Below are 24,879 nucleotides of genomic sequence, written 5' to 3' on the forward strand. Positions count from 1 at the left end.
TTCTTAGTCTTTATATCTGATATCATCTGAATGATGCCTTCCTTATATCCTTAGGGATCTGAATTTATGATCCCAAAGTTTAATTTGGTAGGAAAATTTTCTTTTCTTCCTTTTTCCTCTTTTCAATCTTTTGCTCCTTTGAAAACTTATCTTCCTTCAAAAGTATAATCCAGACATTGAAAACTTAAAATCTATAAAGGAATAGTCCATGGTAATTAAATTTAAAGTTCACTGTGTGCATTACTCAGAAATTAAGATTTGTTTCTAAAAATACTGAAGATGTAATAAAGGCACCTATAAGTTTCTTCAAAATGTGTGAAATAAACTTGTAATCGGAGTTGGTGCAGAGAGAAGAAAGAAAGAGCCAGACTAAGATAATTGCTATAATTGAAGATAATTACATTCTTTGAGCTTACAACTTACGATGGAAGAAAAAAAAAGAAATATGGTTTTTATATGTATAGTTTAGTTTTTATTAAAAGAGGTAAGCTAATTCATAAAGACAGAAAACCTTTTAAGCTCTAAAATCTCAAGAGTTTCTTACATGGATGCATTAAACTTTATATACCCACCAATAGAACAATACCATTAACACTTTTATGAAAAATACAGATAAACAAATCTTGACAGTTTCTTATATTACTATTTCATAAAACTACTTTTTATGACATTAAGCAGTGTGTTCAGCTGGTACCTAATACAGCCCACATGAGTTCATGACAATAGGACTGTGCCAGCCACTGTATAAGAGACTGTTGATATTCTGGTTAGCAGTGGCAGATGATGCCCTTCAGTGCATCCAAAAGCCACACCAAGTAATAAATTAAGGGAAAGGGACAATGAGCACCACTCTATTAGGAAGTATGAAAATTTTGGCATTTGATCCTTCAACCCACCCTTTACTCTTTTTAACTCTCACAGTCTGTAAGGGTATTAACAGTCTAGAAACTATCCTGAAATTATATGCCTTGGTGTCCTGGAAGGATCCTGGCTGCAGAAACAGACTTTGATAGGACTAGAGTGGGTTCAGTGTCTTACACTGCTCTTAACTGAGTTCTCAGTCAGGTGAAGCAGAATGTGTCTCAGCTACAGGTGGACCAGTTGTCCATAAAATCTGCTTGTCCCTGATATAGCACAACATGGAAGTTTATTAAGAAGTAAAATGAATTCAAATTAAAGGGTTTGGATAAAGGTCTAAAAATGTGAAAAAGACTGAGTCGGTCTCACTGAATTGGTATTACAGTTATTTCAGTTAGAATTGAAAAACCACATAACTGTTGCAAATAATTTTACAAGAAGAACTGGAATGAAGCCACTTAGCTAGATTTTTTGATCTAGTGAATTAAAAATATGAACTTCTTTCCCCATTAGCAGTTACTAAATATCCATGACCACCTTGGTTTTTCTAGATAACTTTAGTTTTTGCCTTTGGGGATTTTGTTTTGCTTTTTGAGACAGTGTCTTGCTGTGATGCTCAGGCTGATTGAAGGCTCTGAGGTTCAAGTGATCCACCTCCCTGTGCCAGCCTCCTGAGTGCCAGGTCTACTGGCATGCATCACCGATACATCTCTTGTGCCATTTTGTAAATATATTTTTCTTGAAGTTTTCATGTTATGGAATCATGAGAAATAAATACACAGTGGTCCTCTCAAAAGCAAATGCCCCGGGCTGGGGATGTGGCTCAAGCGGTAGCGCGCTCGCCTGGCATGCGTGCGGCCCGGGTTCGATCCTCAGCACCACATACCAACAAAGACGTTGTGTCCGACGAGAACTAAAAAATAAATATTAAAAATTCTCTCTCTCCTCTCTCACTCTCTCTTTTAAAAAAAAAAAAAAAAAAAAAAAGCAAATGCCCCTGTCCAGCAATGGCAGAATCCACCATGGCTGTGCAATGCCAACCTCATACCTCTAGGAGGCGCCACTCACAATGCAGCCTGTGCTCTTAGCACAGCCAGACCTACTCAAAGCCTCAATGACAGAGAAGAGTAAATTCCTGATTCTTCATGCAAAATTTCTTTTGAGTTCCCATATTTTATTTTTAAAGTTCTTAATGGAGCCGTGTATTCCAAAAATATCCCTTTCCTTTGTTATTAAATTAACAGAGTTAGAATTGAGTTATTTTAACACTGCAAGAAGATATGGCCAGCATCAGAACACATCTCTAAGATACGCCTTTCCTAGTCTGGGAAGCTTTCTACTTCACCATCTGTCACTGCCTGCCTCTCAAATGAATGACTTTAAAACGTCCCGTCCAGAAAAGGAGTGAAACACAGCATAGAGCAGTGAGGGGTAGTGGTGTCCAAGCTGTACCTGATGTTAGCTCTCCTTGTGCAAGACTGTAGAATTTGCCTGCTCTTTACTTTCCAAAGAAAATGGATATTGGAATAGAGTGACCCTATAGGCTGTCCAGCTACAAGCACTTTAAGCTCAATAAGGGGAAAGGGCTCTCTTTAAAATTTTAGTTTAATAAACCCATTTTAAGAACTTTTTTTTTTAAGTTCTCTCCCAAAAAAAGTCTCTTCTGCCTGTGGCATGTAATGTAGCATAAGCTCCACATGATCCTTCAATCTGGGAACTGCTGGAACATTCACAGCATAACACACTGCACTGGAAATGCTGAGACTTTTCATGAAGTCATTCTGAACCCATCACCTCCATTTTATTCATGATTTACAAACAGAAAATGAAAAATCTTGAGGGAGAAGATGTGATCGTCATTAGTTATGAAGATGTTCAAAATTGGATTTGTTTCAGTTCATTAGGTCTCATAATCACATTAGCTGCATGGCTTTGTGAGGAGCAGAGTTGGCCTCTGGAGATGTCCCCATGGACTTCCCCAGACTTTCACTCCCTCTACCCACAGGGGTCCACAATGGGATTAGATTTTTCTTTCACAGGATGAACCAGTGGAAACAATACTGCATGTAGAAATCATGCTCACCAAAAAAAAAAAAAAAAAGAAATCATGCTCACCCTTTATAATGATTCCTCTGGCCCCGTGCTATGTCGGCTTTGAATAATCCTTAACTTCTGAAGGCTTGATGCAATGAGCCACCCCCACTCTACTGGAATTCTCATGCAGCAGTTACTCAGTATATTTATTAGTGGTGTCATCCACATTAGGAAGCAGCAGCTTTCAGAATCAGCCTTAAATTGTTATATGTGAAATAAAATCCCCTACCACCTCCCGCCCAGATCTCTGGATTGGGAGCCATGAATCAACTTGGGCAGGAGAAACTGAAGCCTGCCCCTCAGATCCATAGAGAGGCCTGTTGCAGAACCCAAGAGATGACCAGGTCCGAGAAGGCCATGGCACTTCAGCAGCTCACTGGGGTGGGAGGAAGCAGAGAAAAGTTTCTGGCTTGAGTAGTACAGGACTAACAAGCTCTCAACATGTGTTCTTCAAAGAGTCTTCATTGAAAAAACTATTTTTCTCCACATATCATAGGATGTAAGGTGCATATTAAAAATACAAATACTTGAGCCCCACTCCAAATCTACTGTATCAGAAGATCTGAGGACCAGATCTGGGCATCAAATGTTTAACAAATGTCCCAGGTATAACAAAGCAGGGACTGGGAGAGGTCAAGGAGTAAGGGATTCTGGAGAGCAAATTTGCCTGGAAAGGAGGCCAATAGATGTGGAGTGGTAATGGAGGGACCTGAAGGTCACTTATTCTAATATAAATTCAGGCAGGTGGTTTAGTAAGACCACAGTCAAAATTCTCATCCACATAAATTGACAGCATGTTCTCTGGTTCAGAAGTGAGACACTGTTCTGTCCTACTGTCACGTCTCCTTGAGACCTTGAAGTCGTTCCGTATTGCCTTTTATATCTAGTCCAAAGTCTTTTTTCACTCTCCGGGGTATTAGTAGCCTTTGAAATGAACATGAGCCTCTTCCAAAGCAGTGACTAATTCTAATTCTGATGGTTGAGTTCCATAATCAGTCCCATCAGACCATGTAAGAACAGGCTCTGTCCCCACTCCTCTGCTGACAGAGTTTTTTCTTCTCCACCTTGGGTGAAAGAGGACAGAGAGGCCAGTGTCCTTAGGCACATATATATATACATGTCATTCTTCACGAGTTCCTATGGATTAAGGTCAGCCACAGTCAAAATGGAAAAGCAGGGGGAAATGACATGAAAAGCTACCCATGTGGATTCCCGCTAGTCTTATTTCCCTCAGCACACAGTGCCCTGTGTCTGTCTTAGCCCTCCCATCCCTCTCCTTTTTTTTCCTCCCTAGGTGACTTGGTCTGTTGTCTGTCACTTGTGCCTTAGGATGATTTTCTTTCCTGTTTTGATGCAGCACTGGGGTTAGAACCCAGGGCCTTGCACATGCTAGGTAAGCCTGCCCTCCCTGGCCCCTTTAGTGTGAGATTCAATGCACAGGCCACTTGTCCTTTGAGTATTTGAGTATTTGCTTTTTTAAAGTTCTGGCCTTAACTATAAAATAAAAGCAGTTTTCTTTCATTTATACTGGGGCAGGGGCTCTATGTACACACACACACACACACACACACACACACACACACACACACACACACAAGCCTTGGAACCCAGCCCATGCTCAGAGGCCAGCAGACCTGCTGTGGTGGCGGACACACAGGGGAGGTGGGTTTTTCCACCCTCTGAACATGCAAAGGCTGCCTTTGGAATCCACCAGACACATTGAGGACAGTTCTCAGCTTGAAACCACATCAGTCCAAGGGCACTGCCGCTGCATTCGTCCCTTGGAGCCTCTGCCACCAAGCTGAACAGAATCAAGCTGCAGTTACTGTGATGAAGTGCCAGCTCTAGTGCAGCATAGTAGAGAGGGGAGGAGTTAAAGGGTTGGTTGGTTGGTTGGCTGTTTTTCTGATTTCACATGCTTAGAATTCAACAATTAATTGTGTTTTTTTTTTCTTCTTCTTCTTATGACCAAAACACATCTCTGCATTAGGAATTTACATCTAAACATTTTCACCACTTGCAATGTTAAATTACAGAGGACCAGTATGGTCTCATGGTCAAGATGTAGTTAGAAGATGAATAGTGCTTAGCACGTGATAGATATTTAGCAATTATTGTTTATTGAATGAGAGTGTCAAAGAATAAGGGACTATCAGCCGACGTATTTGTCATGAAACCAACCCAAGGTGTCTTTGAAAACAAAGAATCTCTCCAGAATGTCTTATCGCATTTGGATCTGTTCAGGCTTATTAAGTACTCGGATTGGGAAATAGATGGATCCCTCTTGCTATCTCTGTAAGATTTTCCAAATTTGGGATATTTGCCTTTAAAGAGCCTAGTAGCTTCCAGGAGAAGTGTCTTCTTTCTGCATTACCTGTTCCTGCACCATCTGCACATTTCAGTTCTGTCCCTGCATTTTGTTGAAAAGCTGTTATAAATCTCACTGGAAATGTGTAAATATAGAAACTACATGTTAATGAAAAGATAAAATACTCTTAGGTCAGCCCCACAGCCAATGTACAATGGTGACATTGCCAAGAGCCCGGAAAGGGCTGTCAGCGTTGATTTCTGGCACGGTGCACGGTCTGGAAAGGTTGCCCATGACCGCGCCTCTGGTGCACCCTCGTCAGGGTTTCCCATGAATTACTAAGCACGGTCTTAAGTGTCTAAGGGAAGCGGAAACTATCGATCCCATTGAGAATTTGAGGTTCTTGCTGGAGCAACGTTTGCCTTTATGTGCAAACTTCTGAATTTTTGTTTTATGACTCTACGAATCACTAGTCACTTTTATAAAATGATAGAAGCTGAGATGTTGAAAGAAACCTTAGAAATGACTGCTTTCTTCAGAAGGGAGATTTGAGTCACAAGGAGGTTTAGAATTGTTTCAGGCCACACAACAGTGGAGTGGGAAAGCACAGAATAGGAGCCAGGACTGTGTTGCCCGAGCCCAGAGAGTGTGTACTCACTACCATTTTCTTAGACGCTGGACTGAGAAAGCTGCTTATACTTAAGCTGTCTGTGAGAATCAAGAAGGCTTCTTGGATCCTGGATCTGTGGCCTTAGGGTCCCCTAACTTTTAAAAAAAAAATTATTTTTTAGGTGTAGATGGGCACAACACAATGTCTTTATTTTTATGTGGTACTGAGGATCGAACCCGGGGCCTGCCCGTGCTAGGCAAGTGCTCTGCGGCTGAGCCACAATCCCAGCCCCAGGGGTCCTCTAACTTTAAGATGAAGGCCAAGATTCAGCACCAGGAATCCAGCTGCGTAAGCCTTCACCCTGCTTGGAAAGAAGATGAACTTCAGGTTAAAGGCTGCAGACAGCACCCGCTGCCATTTGGAAATGCAGAACCTGAGCCCCCTCCAGCCTGGGTCAGTCAGAATCCGCACCTTAACAGGCCCCCCTGATCATCCGGGGGCCCATTAAAGTTTGAGAAGCACTGTTCTAGAAGTCTTCTCAAATTTCAGGGGGCATTGTGATCACCCAGAGGGCTTGTTATAAACAGACTTGCCAGCCCTAGCTGGAGGGTCTTGAAGAGGAGCCCTGAGAACCTACGTTTTCAAATGCAAGTTCAGGCTTATTTCAGTCCACCTAGTCTTTCTTCGTAGGTTTCCCCAGCCCTATGTAGATCACACAGCCCCAGGAAGTAGCTTGCAGGGGTGTGTTCTGAGGATTTGGGTTCTGTTTCTTAGGAGTCAAGAAGTATTTTGTCTGTCTCTTTTGTAATATAAAAATATTAGAAATAAAGATAACTCTGGGTAATAAGTGGATCCACATTCTTGCCAGCACCTGGGTAGAACGTTAAGTCGACAGTTCCTGCCATGGAAGAGCCTCTAACAGCATGGTAAACATCAGTGAGCGTCTGTTAGAATACCTCAGTGGACATTCCTCTGTTATGTGACTTAAACTGCCATCTGCTTTTTTTTTTTTTTTTCTGACACCAGGGATTGATCTCAGGGGCACTTAACCACTGAGCCACATCCCCAGCCCTTTTTTATATTTTATTTAGAGACAGGGTCTCACAGAGGTGCTTAAGGCCTCACTAAGTTGCTGAGGCTGGCTTTGAACTTGTGATCCTTCTGCCTCAGTCTCTCAAACCATGAGGATGCTCCACCACTCCCAGATTGCCATCTGCTTTTAAGGTTTACCTCTCCAGTCTTGAGTATCCTTTTCCCAGAATACATACCATCTGATGCACAGAGTCTCAGTGGGTGGCATGGTCAGGGTGAGGGCTCTGTAAAAGCTAACAGGGTTGTGGCAGAGGGGAGCATTTGTAATTAACCTTGTCTAAACACGTGTTAAAGTGAATCTGATCTTTTAAATATCATGAGCCGCAAGGAGGATTTGACGGAGAGCCATTTTTTTTTTTTTTTTTTTTTGCCCAAGAATACATTTCTGAACCTCTCTCAGCAAAGATGCTGAAGTTTGTTTTTGGTTAAGTCTTTTATTATTATGAAAAGAAATGGCTGAATCACTGAACCTCAGAAGCCAAATAAAAACAGTACAGAGCAATGCTTACCCAAGTATGACTGTAAATAGTTCTGGTCTCAGGAAACGGGCCTGTGTGTAAACGTCACATCCATCACAGTGTGGCTGGCCGGATGAAATCTGTAAAGCCCTCTGGATCCCCTGGAAGGACCGGACCGTCCATGATGGATGCATGGCTGGAATCACATTGTGGCCAAACCAGCTGGGAGAGGACATTCTTCTCTCTGGCTCCCAAAACAAGTCATGAGGGAGGGAAGCAAAGATGGGCAGGAAGAAAGGTGTGCCTCCCAGGTGCTCACCTGTCTTCTGCTGTCACAGACAAGCGAGGCCCCTGGGGTTTGGAATGACCTGGGGATGAGAACACACAGCCAGCCAACATCCTAGAATATAGAAAGTGCTGGGGACCCTGAGTCAGGAAAGCTGTCTCTATGTGACCTTAGATCAGAGACTTAACTTGAGCTTCCATTTTCTCATCCATAAGTAGTTTCAGTAACACCAAAATCACAGGGTCACAAGGATTAAATAAAAGATCGCATGTGAAAGTGGCTGGCATATCGTAGTACAGGCTTGTTTAGCTTTTCTGATGTGTTTTATTTCAAGTTTGCGAGTCACTATTGATTTGTAGTGGGCCTCTTCAGGGACAAGGGGAAGGCAAGGTGACTAAGTGTAGGAAGGAGCTGTCTGGCCAGGTGGCTGACAAGCTAAGTTTTGTGTCTGCTGTGCCCTGTCGCTTCTCACATGTTTTCCATCTTTGAAGGCCTGGTCAATAGGCAGCTTGTCCTGGAAGCTTTTCCTTCTATGAACTGTTTTGTCAGTAAATTTTTAGTAAGTGCCTACAGTGTGCTGCACACTAGGGTAACAGCCCTGTCCTATGTGGGTCTGCTTCAAGCTCCTCCCTTACAGGGCTTAGGAGGCCCAGGAGACACTAAAATCACTTCATGATTTCAGTTTTGAGTAATGTTGGGAAGAGACATGCTTATCAAGTATCCTTGGAGACTGAGAGGCATCAAGAAACTAAAAAAAAAAAAAAAAATTGAAACCTACGGGAAGGGCCTCATCAGGTGAAAACCAAGAGAAGGAGGAGGCACAAGAATATGGAAATATGCCTTTTCCTTGGAGAAACTCAAGGTCCAAGCTCCTGACAATGCCTTTATTTATTTATTTTTTTTAATGTGGTGCTGAGAATCAAACCCGGTCCCCGCCGTGCTAGGCGAGCGCTCTACCGCTGAGCCACAATCCTAGCTCCTGCAATGATTCTTTTAACGAGATTCAACTGCTTTGGTGAAGGAACACAGGCAGGAGGCTTTGTTTATCCAAGAGTTAGGGTTGGGCCTTAAGACACCCTGGGCCTACTTTTTAACTGCTTAGTGTGCTCATATTCTTTATTCTTCTCCTCTCCTTTACCATATAAATAAAAAATTAAATTTGCACTTTTGAGAGTCTGCTTAGGAATCACCATTCCTTCTTGCAGAAACATGTATTTCGTAGAAATTCCCTGACTGGCTCCTATTTTCCAGGTCATATAGATTGCAGGAATATAGAAGGAAATGAGACCAATACATCTCACCCTAAAAGGAACTTTTAAGGTAGATCAGCTGCGCAAACACACAAGACAGGAAGAGAGAGGACCTGAAGTCCAAACTGCATGCTTTCTGCAACATCACACAAAGACTGTGGATGCAAAACAAAGCCACCTCACCCAGTCTGTAGAACATATGGCCTTCACCCCAATAAGTGTCTCAGGGCTCCGATCAGGATGCACGTGGTACAAAGCAATGTGTACTTATGCAAGGACCTCTCTTTCCCTATCTTCCCCCACCCCCGCCATACCCACCTTGTTTCTTTCTCTCTCCCTCTCCTCTCCACTCCATGAAAAATGAACCTTGAAAACTGACTTCCTAATCATGACATGAGAAAAAGCAACCCTAGAAGTCATTTCATTTCCCATCAGCATCTCTTGTCTCTTGGCTTTTCCGTAGGCAAAAGCCAAGTGTCTAATCTTTTATAAAAAGTAGGGCTGGGGATGTGGCTCAGTGATAGAGCACTTGCCTGGTATGTACAAGGCCCTGGGTTCAATCCCAGTACCATGCAAAACAACAATAACAAAAACATATAAACAGTAAGCTATATTGTTTCTATGATGTAAGTTTAATATATTCCCTAAGACAAGAGACAGCCACACATACCCCCTCTTCAAATAGGTTCACTTTCCTGTTTCCTGAGTGGATCAATAGATTCTATATGTACAAAACATCAATTTGGCTGAGCTGACAGATGGCTCTAAGGATTCATAACTCACTCTTAGGAGAAATGGCTGGCTCTTCTTTTGTGAGCAAGTCTTGATACCAGGGTTCCTGTGGTCTGGTGGTGGAGAGGTTTCCAGTTGATGTGCTTTTCTCAAGTTTTGCTACAGGAAGAAATGTCAGGATATTGCTCTGCAGTGACATTATTAAATGATTCAGGGAACTACACAAGAAAACCTTGCCTCAAAGTCCTCCTTCACTACCTTTGGCTCATTGCATGCATCTTTCCCCTGACTTGGCGAAGGAGCACATGGGAAGATCTTGGTTACAATCTCTGGGGTGGGGGAGGGCAACTTTGTACCCTTATCAGAATGGAAGAATAAGCACCAGTTTCAATTTCCCACCTCACAGCAGACTGGGTCTACTCTCATTCATACCAAGTTCCCTGAATCAGGCTAGCCTGTGTCAGGCACAGTCCCTTGAATCTGAAAAGACACCTACCTGTAATTTAAATACTTAGCCTTGATCTGTACCAATGTACTCACAGGACAGAGACCTACCAGAGAATGTGGCTCCTTGGTGATGGTTAAATTTGTTTGGTTAATTTGTAGCTCATGAAGTATTTTGCCACATGGTTCCCAGACCTGATAATGACTGGGAAGGAGGAATTCCCATGGGGTTTGAGACTTGGCTCTCCTGATTTCATCCATCAGTGAGGGGTCACCAGCGGAGGTGGTTTCCATCATCCTTAATTATGGGCTGAGTTGGACAGATGTAAAGTGGTAATGACTGTCATTACTGACCTAAACCTGCTTCAAAGGAGCTGTAAAGTACCGCCTCTGTAGCTGTTTTCTCACTGACCATCCCAGCTTTGCTGAAGTATTATTTGTAGACTCGGCTGTGATCAGAACACCTACCTGTTAAGAGTGTTTGACTAAAGAAGTAAATGGCTGTCATTTGGTCTGCAAACTTTCATTAATCTCATCTGGGTTTTATTTCCTTTCCTGTTGTAATTGATTTGGGTGGCTGATAGTCCAAGCTAATGAAGACAATTCCAATGCCAAACATAAGAGACAGGCAAGAATAATTGAACCCCTCTCCTTGGAGGAGGAGCTACTGATGGGGGCTGAGACTGGAATTATGCTGCCACCTTGTGGTTGGAAGTAGCACCTGCTTTCCCTAATTCTTTAAAGTCATGGAATGAATATACATAAAAGAGTAAGAGATTATCAAGCTTTCAGTTCCAAATAATTAACCACACCCTCTTCTTAACTAGCCCCTATAAGGTTCCATAACCCCAACCAATACCCTTTCAAGACCAAAGAACAAGTTCCTATGGTAATCTAAAATTGTGGGGCATCGGAGGACAGAGGGAGTACCGCTGCCTCTTTTTCGGCAATCCCATAGGTTTCTATTAAGTTACAGTCTCTGACCATGATGTTAAATCAGCACAGTGAATAATTAAGTCTATTCTGAAGCAAAAAGATCTCATGGGCAATTATTAACTACATCTGCAATTACATTATCATTCTGCAACTCATTCTAGTGGGGCTTTCAAGTGTCATAATTAAGTGTCAGTTTAGGTAGAATAAAAATAAATGGCTCTCTTTTGTTCTGTGTTGGATAAATCACAAATATATACACATATGGTCTGAGAAATGGATGTTGTTTTACAACTGAGTATTTTTTAAACCTCAGAGACATGGTACATCTTCTCCTGGATCATATGCTCATTTGGTCTGCAAATGACTCTATCCTTATCCCTGCCAAGAAGGTGAGCAGAAAAGTCACACCTGTACATCTATGCACCTGGGAGGGGACAGTCATCTGCACAGATCGTGGGGAAGACAGTTGATCTACACACATAGATGGGGAAGGAGTGAGAGACTATACTAGCCAGTTATAGATAAACCATCAAAGTTTAAGATGGTGCCATGTGCCACCTGTAATCCCAGCAGCTCAGGAGGCTGAGGCAGGAGGAATGCAAGTTCAAAGCCAGCTTCTGCAATGTAGGCCCTAAGCAACTTAGTAAAACCCTGTCTCAAAATAAAAAAATAAAATTGGCTGGGGATATGGCTCAGTGGTTAAAAAAACCCCTGGGTTCAATCCCCAGTACCCCACTCACCCAAAAAAAGTAATTAAGGTGAAAGCCAGAGAAGAAATGGGCAGCAGAATTATGGAGCAAATAAATGCAGAAAGAGGCCAAGAGAAAAAGAATGGCAGATCTCTAAGTGGGAATAATCTCACCTAGAGTTCTTTGCAGATGAAAGGCCAGGTGTGCATAGTCCCCTCCACACACACCCCGCCAGGCCCCCTCAGGGCATCTGATAAGTGGCAGCGGCTGTTCCCTGGCTCCTTTGTCCTCCTCTAGAGTGGTGCTAGCAGGCCTCTGAGGCAGAAGCTGCCCGTGCCATTGGAGCACTGTCCCTTGGGATTCAACTCTCATGATCAGACACCTAGACCAGAAGGTCTCTTTTCATTGTGAGATTTTTATCCAGGGCGAGAACTTTAAGAAAAAGTTCTTTCAGCAGATTTGGAGAAAATTCTGATTGAAGAGGGGTAAGCCAGGCATTTGGACACATTTTCTCTGAGTTCCCACCTTTATTGGGGAGCTTGAAATAGTCCCCTTTTGTCCTCTTTCTCCCTACAAGGTCCTAATAGTCTGGCACCCCACATATTTCATTGTATTCTATCAGCCTCCCCTGTTGAGAGTGGAGAGGAAAGAATAGAAACTTACAGCCATGGAGAAAGGTGCTAGAGATCCCATGCTAGGCCTGCCAGGATGCGCCTGGCTGCCTTTGAGCAATTCACACACCATCTCCTTTCTAAGAACTTAGCACTTTATAAATAAGCATTGATGAATCTGTTGTGTGAACAAAGGAAGTAACAAACAAATATCTGTACAAGAGACAGAGTTTTTGTCTGGGCTTCCTAAAATGTTTTATGCTCTGGGATTGTGTGCAAAATTTATTTCATATACTTATAGGTCACCATGATTTCAGGGCTTCCTTGAATGTGTTGGGTTGTTGTTTTTTTTTTCAGCTTTTATTTGTTTTTCTATTTTAAAAAAAAATCTTTTTAATTATGCGTGGCAGTAGAATGTACCTGGACATATTTATATAAGCATGGAGTACATCTTATTCTGATATTAGGATCCCATTCTTCTGGTTGTACATGATATAGAGATCCACCATGGTGTATTCATATGTACATAGGAAAGTTATGTCAGATTCATTCTACTGTCTTTCCTATTCCTGTCCCCCCTCCCTTTTCTTCCCCTTTGTCTAATCTTCCCCCACCCCAACTTGTTGTGTTTGTTTCCACATATCAAAGAGAACTTTCAACCTTTTATTTTGGGGGATTGGCTTATTTCACTTAGCATAATAGTCTCCAGATCCATCCATTTACTGGCAAAAGTCATAAACTCATTCTTCTTTATAGCTTAGTAATATTCCATTGTTTATATATACCACATTTTCTTTATTCATTCATCTGTTGAAGGGCACCTAGGTTAGTTCTCTAGCTGAGCTATTGTGAATTAAGGTGCTATAAATATTGACATGGTTGTGCCACCATATTGTGCTGATTTAAGTCCTTTAGATATATACTGAGGAGTGCAACAGCTGGGTCAAATGGTGGTTCCATTCCAGGTTTTCTGAGGAATCTCCATACTACTTTGCAGCGTAGTTGCATCAATTTGCAATCCCACAGGCAATGTATGATGTACCCTTTTCCCCACATCCTCGCCAACATTTATTGTTATTTGTATTCTTGATTGTTACCATTCTGTCTGGAATGAGAGAAAATATGTTTTAATAACCTATTTTTGTGCTAATTTGTAGACTCGGTTTAAAGTGAACTATCCTTTGCATCAACAAATCATAAGAAAAGTGGTGTTTATTTTCATTCAGTTACAGCTGTTCAGGAACAAACATACAAAAGCAATTTCACTGTTTATTACTGTATGCCTGTAGTGTTTATAAACACAACACATAGCCAAACACAGGAAGAAAGAAGTTCTATGTTACACAGAAAGTTCCAATTTACATCTTATAGAGCATTAGAAGGAGCTATTCATGTGGACTCACAGGCTGAGAAAAGCAGTCCACCACTTTATCTCCCAGAATTCTCTCTATACACTGTAGATAACATTTCCTAGTTCCTCACTTTTTGTTATTCTTCTACCTGGAATATTCAAACAAATATGATCATATTTCCCCTGCAGAAAATTTGGTCCAATGGAACTGTCTTTGTCAAATGGCTTTTATTTTCCCTCTTCTGGGCACACCCTGGTGTGCTGCTGAGACACCCCAGAGCTGCCCTTGCAGATGCTCAGATGGCCAAATATCTACACTCCCTCCCCAAAGCAGACCAACATGGAAACATCCATCGGCAGTCTTTCTCAAGAATGCTGTGATGAGTATTGTCTGAGGACAAAAATACTTGCTTACTTTATACATGACACTTGAGATTAAGTTCCAGATGGTTCTTGGTAAGTGAGAATGTTCTAGAACTGACAAATAGTCCTGAACCAAGCCTCCCTGACCATAGATCATTGTTCATCTGCTGTACCACTATATTTGTAAATTATCTGTAATACTTAAAATATTGAATGAAAGGAGTCTGACCATCCTCGTTTAGAAGCACTGTAGCAGGAGCAGGGAACGGTGGCCCCTAGTGATCAGGAGCTTCTTGGAGGAGTAGAGTTCACAAGTTTTGGGGCCCAAATGGCTGGACTCATACCTCCTTGCCCTCGAGCTCCAGGGATGCTTAGGGTAGGTTCTCTGCTGAGTTTCTGCTTCCATGTCTATAAAACAGGGACTCACCGTTCCTCCTTCACAGGGTGACAGGAGCAATTAAATGAGGAAAGCATTTAGCAGAGTCCCTAGCAAGTACCAGGTACTAAAGCCTATTAAGTATAGCTCTGTTGCTTAATTTGTAGTTGTTTATAAATAGGTCTGATTTGCTGCTGGGGATGTAGTCGCAAGCCCACACTTCCAGCCATTCATTTGAAAATGCGTTTTTATTGGTGTTCACAGCAGCTTAGTGGAAGCCAGTCCTGAAAATAAAGTCACACACTCAGAATAGACAGCTGTGTACGCAGGTGAGGAGAGAGGGGTTCTGTTTTGTTCGTTGTATGAGCCTTAAACCTTCTAAAAGGATGGCGTGGGGAGTAGGTCATGAATGCATTTTTGTAAAAGCCATATATTATTTAATACAGTTCTGATGGGGGAAAAGTGAATCCAAATCAACATGTATTTATTCGCCATAGAATGGGGAGTACTTGGAATCTTTACCTGAAGACATTAAGAATCCACACCCAAATATGTGATGATAATACAACTTTCATTGCTTCAAACACAGCTACTTTCCCATTTTACATGTTTACATGAGGAAAACAGAGGCTACCCCAGGCATGGGGACTTGCCTGGAGTCAGGTTTCAGAGCGCATTTGCTTCCTGCATGCACCTCCCTGGCTGTGTTATGAGTTCTTGCTTCTGGCAGGAACCTGACTATAGGTTGGGATTCTCTTACCCCAAATTCTTGGGATCAAAAGCGTTTCGGATTTGGAAATTTTTCAGACCTTGGAATATTTCCAGATATCTTGGAAAAGGGACCTAAATCTAAACATGAAATTTATTTAATGTTTTATATTTACCTTATGCACATAACTTGAAGGTAACTTTAGACATGTTTTTAGTGCACCCATATTTTGACTGCAACCCATCATGTGAGGTCGGGTGTGGAATTTTCTACTTGTGGAGTCATGCCTACACTCAGAGAGTTTCAGATTCTGGAGCATTTCAGTTTTGGGGTTTGGGAACTTGGAATGCTTAATCCATGCAAGGTTCTGGCACTTGTCATGAGAAGTAATTTCCAAACACATCAGTTTCTTTGCAGGAAGACACCACGGCCCTCTGCCCCCCATGTGGCCACCTTTGAAGAATTGACTCATTCCATCAGCTGTGCCAGGTCCTTTTCCCACCATGGGACCAGAAGGAAGTGTGCTGAGCGGCGGACAGATGCAGATCATTCTCTGGGGAAGTTTGGCAGCTGTTGCCATGTTCTTCCTCATCACCTTCCTGATCTTTCTATGCACAAGTTGTGACAGGTGAGAGCCAACATGTATCTAATTGGAATCTCAACCTATTCCCTGGACCCAGAAGAATCTTTACACTAAAAAGCCTCTTAAACTTGGAATCTGACTGTAAAGGCATCCACACTCATATGTTAAAATCAGCTTACCTCTCTCTGCTGGAAAGGGTTCCAAGAATATTCCATATTAATTGGATGAAAATCCGTATTGGTTTTGCTGGGAAGAAACGCAAAGAGCTCCTCTTACATTTTAAACTTCTTTTAATAAAATTCTTGCTGTTTTCTTGAGCACATTCTCGTCAATATTTTATTGTCTTTTTCCAGCCGTGGACATCTTGAAATCCAAGTGCACCATGTATCTTTTTAACCACTATTTGGAAATTACTAAGGAGTTTTGCTCTCACATGGCTTTGGAGAGGGAGCTTATTATCTAAAGTATGTGAGGTAGATCTTCAAGTTCTGAAGAAGCAGATGAGTTTTCCTGGAAGAGGGAGAGGTTTTATGTAGAATACTCATGAGCATCATTTTTTAATTTTTTTTTAGAATTATACTTCTGTCTCTCTCCTCTCATACAAAATGTCAATGCCCTCCCCCCAGTAAAAAGAGATCTTTGCTCAGAGAGAAGTAAAATTCTTTCTCACCAGGAGTGGCTTCTCCAGACATTCAGAAATAGTTATGATGCATGCAAGCCATGCTGCTGGGAGCCAGTGAGGACCAGTTTGTCTGGCCCTGGTCATGTCTGTCTTCTCAACCTCACAAGAAACTTGACTAGTGTCCCTTAAAAGTCTGATATGATGTCCTATGCTAAAATCTGTCAGGAGGGGAAAAGCCAGACTCTCTGACCCCACATAGCCTTCTAATCCCTGCCCATCTTGGACTTGGGCTTCCATGGCTGAGGACTGGTTATCCAGCCAGGAAGATGAAGAAATAGAGGTGACTGGGTACTGGGTTTTTCCTAGACTTGAGAGAGCAGCTGCTGCAATTACTCGCTCCACCACTAAGTGGCTCTCTTGCCCCGACTGGGATGGGTTTCCTCTTTACAACCGGGAGCTTTCTTTAGACTGTCCTGGGTGAAAACAGTTCTATTTTTATTCGACAGACTTTTCCATAGACTCGAAGTACAAATGACTCATCCTGAGAGCATGTACCCTTCCTGGTGTGCCAAAATTTGTATTTTCTTTACTTTCTCTGTTCCATCGCAGTGTGTGACTTCACAGACTTTGTGAGATAAGATAACCTTCTACATTTTTCTATAGACAAAAATGGCATAACTCACACCAGTGATCCAGGTGTCAACAGTTTCCACACTGGACCCGACCTTGGTCCTCTCATGGTGAATGTGTGTTCTCTACTCCTGGAGAAAGGATGCTTACGAGAAGGGAGCAGTCCCTTGCTGTGGCGGGCTCTCCTCCTACCCCTGACTCCTACAGCCGGCTTCAGGGGCTGGCCAGCATTCTCCTAACAAAATAAATAGGGCTCTTAAAGTCGGTGGGAATGAGGATAGGAAAAGGTAGTGTGGGTTTGGTTTCAAGGAGCACTTTTGGCATTCAAGCAACATTTTATTTTTCCATTTCAGAGAAAAGAAGCCAAGACTACACAGTGGAGACCATGAGAACCTGATGAACGTGGTGAGTGTAAGCCTCCGTGTGTGTGTGTGTGTGTGTGTGTGTGTGTGTGTGTGTGTGTTGTGTGCACTTTAAAACAGCAGCCACCTTTCCACCTCTCTCACTTACTGATGACCTGAATGGACCTGAGGGGCAGAACTAAGCAAGAGTTAGCTGTGACTGCCTGCACTGTTCCCTCCTTCTGTAGGTGCATGTTCGCCATGGCCCGAGGCCTGTGCCTTCGCCAGGTTTGTGGGGAGAGTTTCTGAAATAGATGGGATTGTGCTACTGCCAGAAAGATCCTTAGGTGGCTCCAATCTGCCGCGGGGGATGTTTCGGTTTTGCCTCTGCCAGGCTCCAGCCGGTGTTATTAGTCTGCTAGGGCTATCATAAGGGCAAACTGGTAGCTTAGGTAACAAACTCACTGTCTCTCAATTCTGGAGGCCAAAAGTCCCAAAATCAAGGTGTTGGCAGGGTTCGTTCCTTCTGAGGTCAGGTCTTTTCTAGAACTCTCTCCTCGCTTCTGGTGGTTTCCTGGCGGTCTTCGGTTTGTAGGGGCATCAGTGCAAACTGCCTTCATCTCCACGTGGCGTTTCTTCTCTGTCTTTCATATCATCTTCCCTCTCTGCATGTCTGTCTGAGTCCAAGTTTTCCCTTTTTATAAAGGCACCAGACATTGGACTAGGGTCTAGCCTATCCTTGGGTGACCTCATCTTAACCAGTGTCATCTGCACTGTGTTCCCAAAATGATCGTATACTGAGGTACTGGGGGTTAGGACTTTGACATGAATTGGGGGATACAGTTCAACAACCCATAACAGCTAATCATTAGGCTCACCCTGAGACCTAGGGCCCAGAGACTTAAAGGGTAGGTGGGCCTTGCTGCATTCTGCCAGTCCCCAGCCTCTCCTGGGTTCTGATGGGTTCTGAGAGTCTCAGGGATCCACCTGGAGAGGAGCAACCTGAGATTGTCCTAGTCCTGCCATGTCCTTTGACAGTTTTTATTAAAAAAAAAAAAAAAAAGTCACTTTCTCTCCTGGACATCGTTTCTCAAGATGGTTGGGGAAAGAGGGTCCAAGAAGGGAAGTATGGATGAGCCAAATACTTCATGTGAGACCTGGGATCAGACTCCCAGCTGGCAGACACAGTCAGAGCCCAGGCTGCCTGACTGGATTCTCAGGATTCCTGTGGCCCAAGCAGTCAGGAAGTAGCCAAGGTTCTGGGTTCCTCTCAGGGGGGCTCAAGGTCTTCCTTACCTTCCCAAACCTTGCCCAACACACCTCTCCTGGCCCTCAGCACTGATCCTCCCTTGACCCTGTTTCTGGGTCACATCATCCACGCTGTCTCCACTTTTCATCTGTTCCCAGTGTCTCTGTTCCACCTCTGTGATTGTCCCAGAGAGAAAGTTGGACGGATGCAGGGGGCCCCGCTGCTGTGGTTTCTCCCATGCACACAGCCTGGGCTCCGTCTTTCTTCACACCTCACGCTCCTCAGAGCCCAGTGGGACTGGGGAGGGCTTCCACTTCTGTCCTCATTTCTTCTAGGACAGGGGTTCTCAAGTGTGGCCTGGTCACCAGCAGCAGCAGCAGCATCACCTAGGAGCTGGTGAGGAGGGCAAATTCTGGGAATGGAGGGCAGCAAGCAAGAGTTCTAGACCTTCAGTTCCTGCTCTTCTGCTCAAGGTTCGCAGCAGCCTTGGGTGAAACAGGAGGAGAGGGGCAACTGAATAAAGGAAAATCTGGCCCTCTGCATTTTCCTCCTCACACGCCATCTTCTTAGCTACTGGCCCCTCTTAGCACCTCCTGTATGACTGTGTGTGTCTGAGAGCAAGTGTGCACACACAGGAGCATGTGCTGACACTGGCACACCATGGGCATGCACACACACACACACACACACACACACACACACACACACACCACACGGATCAGACTCACAATGATTCCATTTCATCTAAATCTAAGTGGCTTGGCTTTAAGAGCTCAGCTCCCAGATCAAATCGTGTACATACAACTTGCAGATCCCGTAACTCTTAGAAGGGTAAGATTAGAAGTGGATTATAGAACTTCAGCTGTGATGGACGTTGCGGTTATGGGTCCACCTGGAAGTCTTCCTCTCCCACCCACTCCTGCCCTGTCAGGTCATCATTTCTGGGTCATTGGCATCTGTATCTCAAGTCCCTGACAACCCAACACAGTGGCCATCTCATATGGCAGCAGATGTAAGCAGCATTGAACTGAAACAGAAGACTGCCTGGAAACTTAGGCCTGGGCTATTTGATGTCTATTATTATTTGATTCCAAATCAGGAGTCAGATGATCTTTGAGGCCAACTGAACAAGGTTCCTCTGCTTTTCACATTAGAACTTGGCATGTGGGACCCTGGAGCCTGAGGTTACCTCTTGGGTCACACAGACCATGAAAACATGAAAAGGATGGGGGGGGGGTGGGAGGCAGATCCTGAGTCAGGCTGCTGTCTGGCCCAGTTGGGTAGGTAAAGAAGTGCACCAAGAACCCACTTGTTTCTGCCTTCCCTTGGCAATACCTCAGCCTGGCATGTCGTCCCAGGAAGTAGCTACAGATTCTAGCCCAGCGGAAAACTGTCAATTTTTTGTCCTTCTCTCCAAGCGTGCTGTGTTGGTTTGTGAGAATAGGAAAGGTTTACAAAGCTATTTTTTTAGCACATGATTGCTTTTAGGAACCTTGAAGCCAGAGGCTTGGCTGGTTCTGAAATAGTCTCAGAAATCAATGGCATTTTCTGTGTTTGACCAGATCTAAGTCTGTTCTCATCAGATGACAGAGGATGAAGCTTCGTGCTGTTTTTCATAGCATGGCGCACCTGAAAGAATAGCATTTCACAGCACCTGTGATGTGAGGATGAGGCTACTCCCTGCTGGAGTCAGTGCTGACCAGCACCAGGACTTCTGATCCCCTCCCTGCCTTGAGCTAAGGGGGCTGATGTCACAACTTAGGTGTTGGCCATTTATAGATCACCATGTGGGAGCTCTGTCAATGGCCTCAGAAGATTCCCAGTGCCCCTGGGACTCTGGAACCACACTCTCTGGTAGACCCTTCACAGTGGTGGAAGCAGTCTGTGTTAGTACTGTCTATATCCGCACTAGTGAGCCCTATAATATGACTGTTAACTGAATGCTCAATTTGATTTGATTTCACTTCATTTAAATCTAAGTAGACGACTCTGTTTTTTGCTTTTGGTGTTCTGAGTCTTAGAAAAAGCCAGGAATGTTCTCTGCTGTGCAGTCCATATTCTTAGCAATGTGGATACATTTGTTTTTTTGCAGCCTTCGGATAAGGAGATGTTCAGCCATTCAGCGACGAGCCTGACCACAGACGCTCTTGCCAGCAGTGAACAGAATGGGGCACTCACCAATGGCGACAGTAAGTTCTGCAGATACTCCAGCTTTAGCTGGACACAGTGGTGCACGTCTGTAATCCCAGAGGCTCAGGAAGCTGAGGCAGAAGGATCACAAGTTCAAAGCCAGCCTCAGCAACTTAGCAAGGCCCTAAGCAACTTAGTGAGACCTTGTCTCTAAATAAAATACAAAAAAGGGCTAGGGATCTATGTCAGTAGTTAAGCACCCCTGGATTCAATCCCTGGTATTGGGGAAGAAAAAAAGAAAAAAACACCTTCCCACACAGGTCCCATCACCTGCAAAAATAGTAGGTCTCAAAAATTGTAGGTCAGAAATTAGGGAATGTGTTCTTACTCTCTTTTATTATTTCTGCAAGCTTTAGCAAATAATCTCATTTGGATTAATAGTATCTAATATCTATTAATTGTCTTCTGTGTGCCAGGCATCGCTCTAAGATGGGTATGGGCACCAACTCATCACCCTAACCCTGAAATGTTACTCTTAATGATAGGACTATTACTAGCACCTTGAAAATGGGCATCATTGCTACCCACGTCTTAAAAGGAGAAAACTGTCCACATTTCTGCTCTAACATGTTACCACAAACTTAGGACTCCAAACAACACAGATTTATTTAATTAACATGCAGTTCTACTTTCCTTGATTCGAAGCCTCACTCCTTCACTAATAAAGACCCTGTAATTCACTGGACCTACCTGGCTAGTCTAGGATTCTCTTCCATGTCAAGGTCAGCTGAATGGCTGCATTCATTCATCTGTAACCTTAATTTCCCTCACAGTATAACATAATATATTCATGGTTTCCAGGGATAAGGACATGGACATCCTTGGGGGGACTGTTCTTCCAACCACAGAGGTTCATAATTTGCCTAAGGTCATATAGTAAGTAGCTGAGGACCTCTATGAACTAGGCAATTGGAGTCTTCTATGCACCCAAACCATTCTGCATAATGTCCGTTTGGTGCACTGGATACTTTTGCTGATGAACATAGTGACTACATTTGCTTCAGACCTTATGGTCTACAGTGCATTGCACTTGAGGGAGGAGGTCATCTCTTTATCTCCATTTACTGATAAGGAAACTGAGGCATGATCAGTATTCACACCTGAGTCTCAGACACCAGTGCCCACTCTCTGTCCTCCATGGCACAGATGACAAGACCAAAGGGCGGGATGAGGATAGAACACAGGGGGTTATTGTTCAGTTCAAAGGCACAGGAATTTATGGTCATTTCCCACATATCCCTGGAGGATACTATTTCTAACCAGCCCAAAATGTCTGCACAGTCATCGAAGAACTTACTCACTCCAGGGTATGCAACAGAAGGACAGGACTCTATTTCATGGGCAAATGTATCTCCACCTTCTTGAACCATCCCTGGTATGTAGCAGGCCCTGGTAAAATGTCTGATGAAGGGAGAGCTACCTGACTTCACACAGGAACATTTCTATGACAGTCCAAGAATTTCTCATTTGGAAGTCCTAACTTGAGATAGGGATGTTGGGGTGAGGAAGTGAGGTGGAAGAAAGTTCCTGAAGGAGGCATGAGGTTTCCAGGCCCTCTGTGATATTGGCTTAAGGGTACATTGCTTCTGTTACATCTGCCAAAAGAAAATGACCAGCGAAAGATCATGGCTACCAACTACTCCCTCCCAATAGGTAGAAGTCAAGAGGGCCAGAGAGAGTGTCCGCCACACGCCCTTTTCTTTGGTGTCCAGCTTCCCAGTTTGGCCCCATCAATTATCACTTTTATCCTCTGGTCACATGGGACACTCTACCTTTAGGAGTCTCATTAGGAATAATATCAAGTAATGAAAGTAACAGTGAGCCAGATGGTAGCCAGGAGAATTTATTAAATGTTGTACTGAGAAAGAGAGAATGAATGAATTTCATTTTAAGCTGTGATTGAAAATTAAGAATATAAGAATCCTTATAAGAATATAAGAATTCAACCATATAAATTTGCAGCTGAGTATCAAATAAAAAGCACGCATCTTGATTCAACCTGAGGTCGTACATCTGATTCACTGTAATGGTCATTTTGGGAATCATCCGTCTTGTGATACTTGTGCTCTCTCAGTTCTTTCAGAAGACAGTACCCTGACCTGCATGCAGCCTTACGAGGAAGTTCAGACCTCTGCTTCCGATCTGCTGGACTCCCAGGACAGCACAGGGAAGCCTAAGTGTCACCAGAGTCGGGAGCTGCCCAGGATCCCCCCGGAGAGTGTGGTGGACACAATGCTCACTGACAGGAGTGTGGATGGGGATCAGGGACCAGGCACAGAAGGGCCCTATGAGGTGCTCAAGGACAGTTCCTCCCAGGAAAACATGGTGGAGGACTGCTTGTATGAAACCGTGAAGGAAATCAAGGAGCTGGCAGGATCAGGACACCCAGACAGAGGCCAGGGTGGCAAGTCAAAGTCTGCTTCCACCTTGAAAGAGCTTCCGGGTCCCCAAACGGAGGACAAAGTGGAGTTTGCTGAATATGCATCTGTGGACAGAAACAAAAAGTGTCGCCAGAGTGTTAATGTAGAGAGCATTCTTGGAAATGCGTGTGAGCCAGAAGAGGAGGCCCCACCACCTGTTCCCGTGAAACTTCTGGATGCAAATGAAAACCTTCAGGAGAAGGAGGAGGGAGAGGCAGAAGAGCAAGCCCCAGAGGGGAGCAGGGAGACCAATAAGGTAGGCTCCAATTCTTGGTTTTGTGGGTCATCCTGGGGTTTTTCTTGCACGTGTTCCCGGGAACTATTTCCAAACACTTGCAAGTTCATTGATGAAAACTATTTTAGTGTCAGCTGTGTTTTCTTTTTTCTCTACTCCAAGTAATAAAATTCTGAAAACTCATGTTTATAAATATTTCTCTCCCAGCACCTTACTTGGCTATTTTCCAGTTTTTGTATTGTGTCGAGTTAGGGCCAAGTATTATTTTCTTCGTCTTGAAGACTAAGAACTAAATAGGCTACTAGACTCTCCACTGTACATTTTTTTACCTCTTCTGCTTACCGGTGTCTTTGGTCGTGGCTTTGACCCTTGCAGGACCCCCCAAATCAAAGCCTAGTTACATTTATAGAGAGAGCTGACTCTCAGGTGCAGCTGGTTCTATCTGGTTGTATATACTTTTATATAAGTCAAGAGATCTTATTTTGTGACAGTTTCTAAGCAATAACCTACAGTTGTAAAATTGAGACCTCAATAAAACTCTAAAACGCCTTAGTAATCCACAGCCTTCTGTGTGTATCCAACATGGTATCTGGAACCTCACATTTCCAGTTGACAGAATTTTCTTGGGATTTAACTAAGCTTCATCTGCTTTAGGTAATTTATACCTAATTTCTGGTCTCCACATGGGAAAAGAAAATAGCAAAGTCCTTTTCTACTTAAGGGAGAAGGACAAATAAGAGTTGGTCGGTCAATTATGGCCTTAAAACACTTCTTGGAGTTCATGGTCAGAGGTGACCCGTGGCTGTGGTTGTATATGTTACATGAAGCAAGTCATTCTTAAAACTGTTCTCTGGGGCTGGAGTTATAGCTCAGTGATAGAGTGCTTGCCTAGCGCATGTGAGGCACTGGGTTCAATCCTTGGTACCACATAAAATAAATAAATAAATAAAGCACTACAACTAAAAAAAAATTGAAAAACTATTTTCTGAATGTATTCCAGCTTCTCATATTATCCATGAAATCAGCCGTGAGATCACCAATGAAAGTGTTCACAAAAGTGTTCATAGAATGAAAAAATGCAGCTGGGCATAGTGGCACACACCAGTTATCCCAGCAGCTCAGGAAGCGGAGGCAGGAGGATCATAAGTTCAAAGCCAGCCTCAGCAAAAATGAGACACTAAGCAACTCAGTAAGACCCTGTCTCTAAATAAAATACAAAATAGGGCTGGAGATGTGGCTCAGTGGTTGAGTGCCCCTGAGTTCAATCTCTGGTACTCCACACTCCAAAAAAAAAAAAAAAAAAGACCTGGAATTTGATTAAAGAAGGAGAAACTTTGAACAGTGAGTGTTGATCTGCAGGGAGTTGCTAGGAGCAGGGATGGTGGAGGGGCTCTGGATCAGGGCGAGCAAAGCTCTGAGAGTAGGTGGGGAGCTCAGGTGGA

The 24,879-nt window shown here is 43.5% G+C and overlaps 1 protein-coding gene across 9 annotated transcripts in view; it reads left to right on the forward strand.

Moving 5' to 3' along the window:
• The window catches only part of Pag1 (phosphoprotein membrane anchor with glycosphingolipid microdomains 1), a 136,291-nt gene that overhangs the window by 97,565 nt on the left and 13,847 nt on the right, over positions 1-24,879 (forward strand). For all 9 annotated transcript variants that reach the window (XR_005737815.2, XR_002485172.3, XR_005737816.2 and 6 more), the window contains 4 exons: positions 15,574-15,795; positions 17,356-17,407; positions 20,685-20,781; positions 22,857-23,458. Coding sequence is in view for 5 of the 9 variants with exons in the window: in XM_040293912.2 (XP_040149846.2) it covers positions 15,671-15,795; positions 17,356-17,407; positions 20,685-20,781; positions 22,857-23,458 (876 nt within the window). In the remaining 4 variants the exon portion in view is untranslated. The remainder of the gene's footprint in view (positions 1-15,573; positions 15,796-17,355; positions 17,408-20,684; positions 20,782-22,856; positions 23,459-24,879) is intronic.

This window comes from Ictidomys tridecemlineatus, chromosome 7, assembly GCF_052094955.1.
Source record: "Ictidomys tridecemlineatus isolate mIctTri1 chromosome 7, mIctTri1.hap1, whole genome shotgun sequence".
Lineage (NCBI taxonomy): Eukaryota > Metazoa > Chordata > Mammalia > Rodentia > Sciuridae > Ictidomys > Ictidomys tridecemlineatus.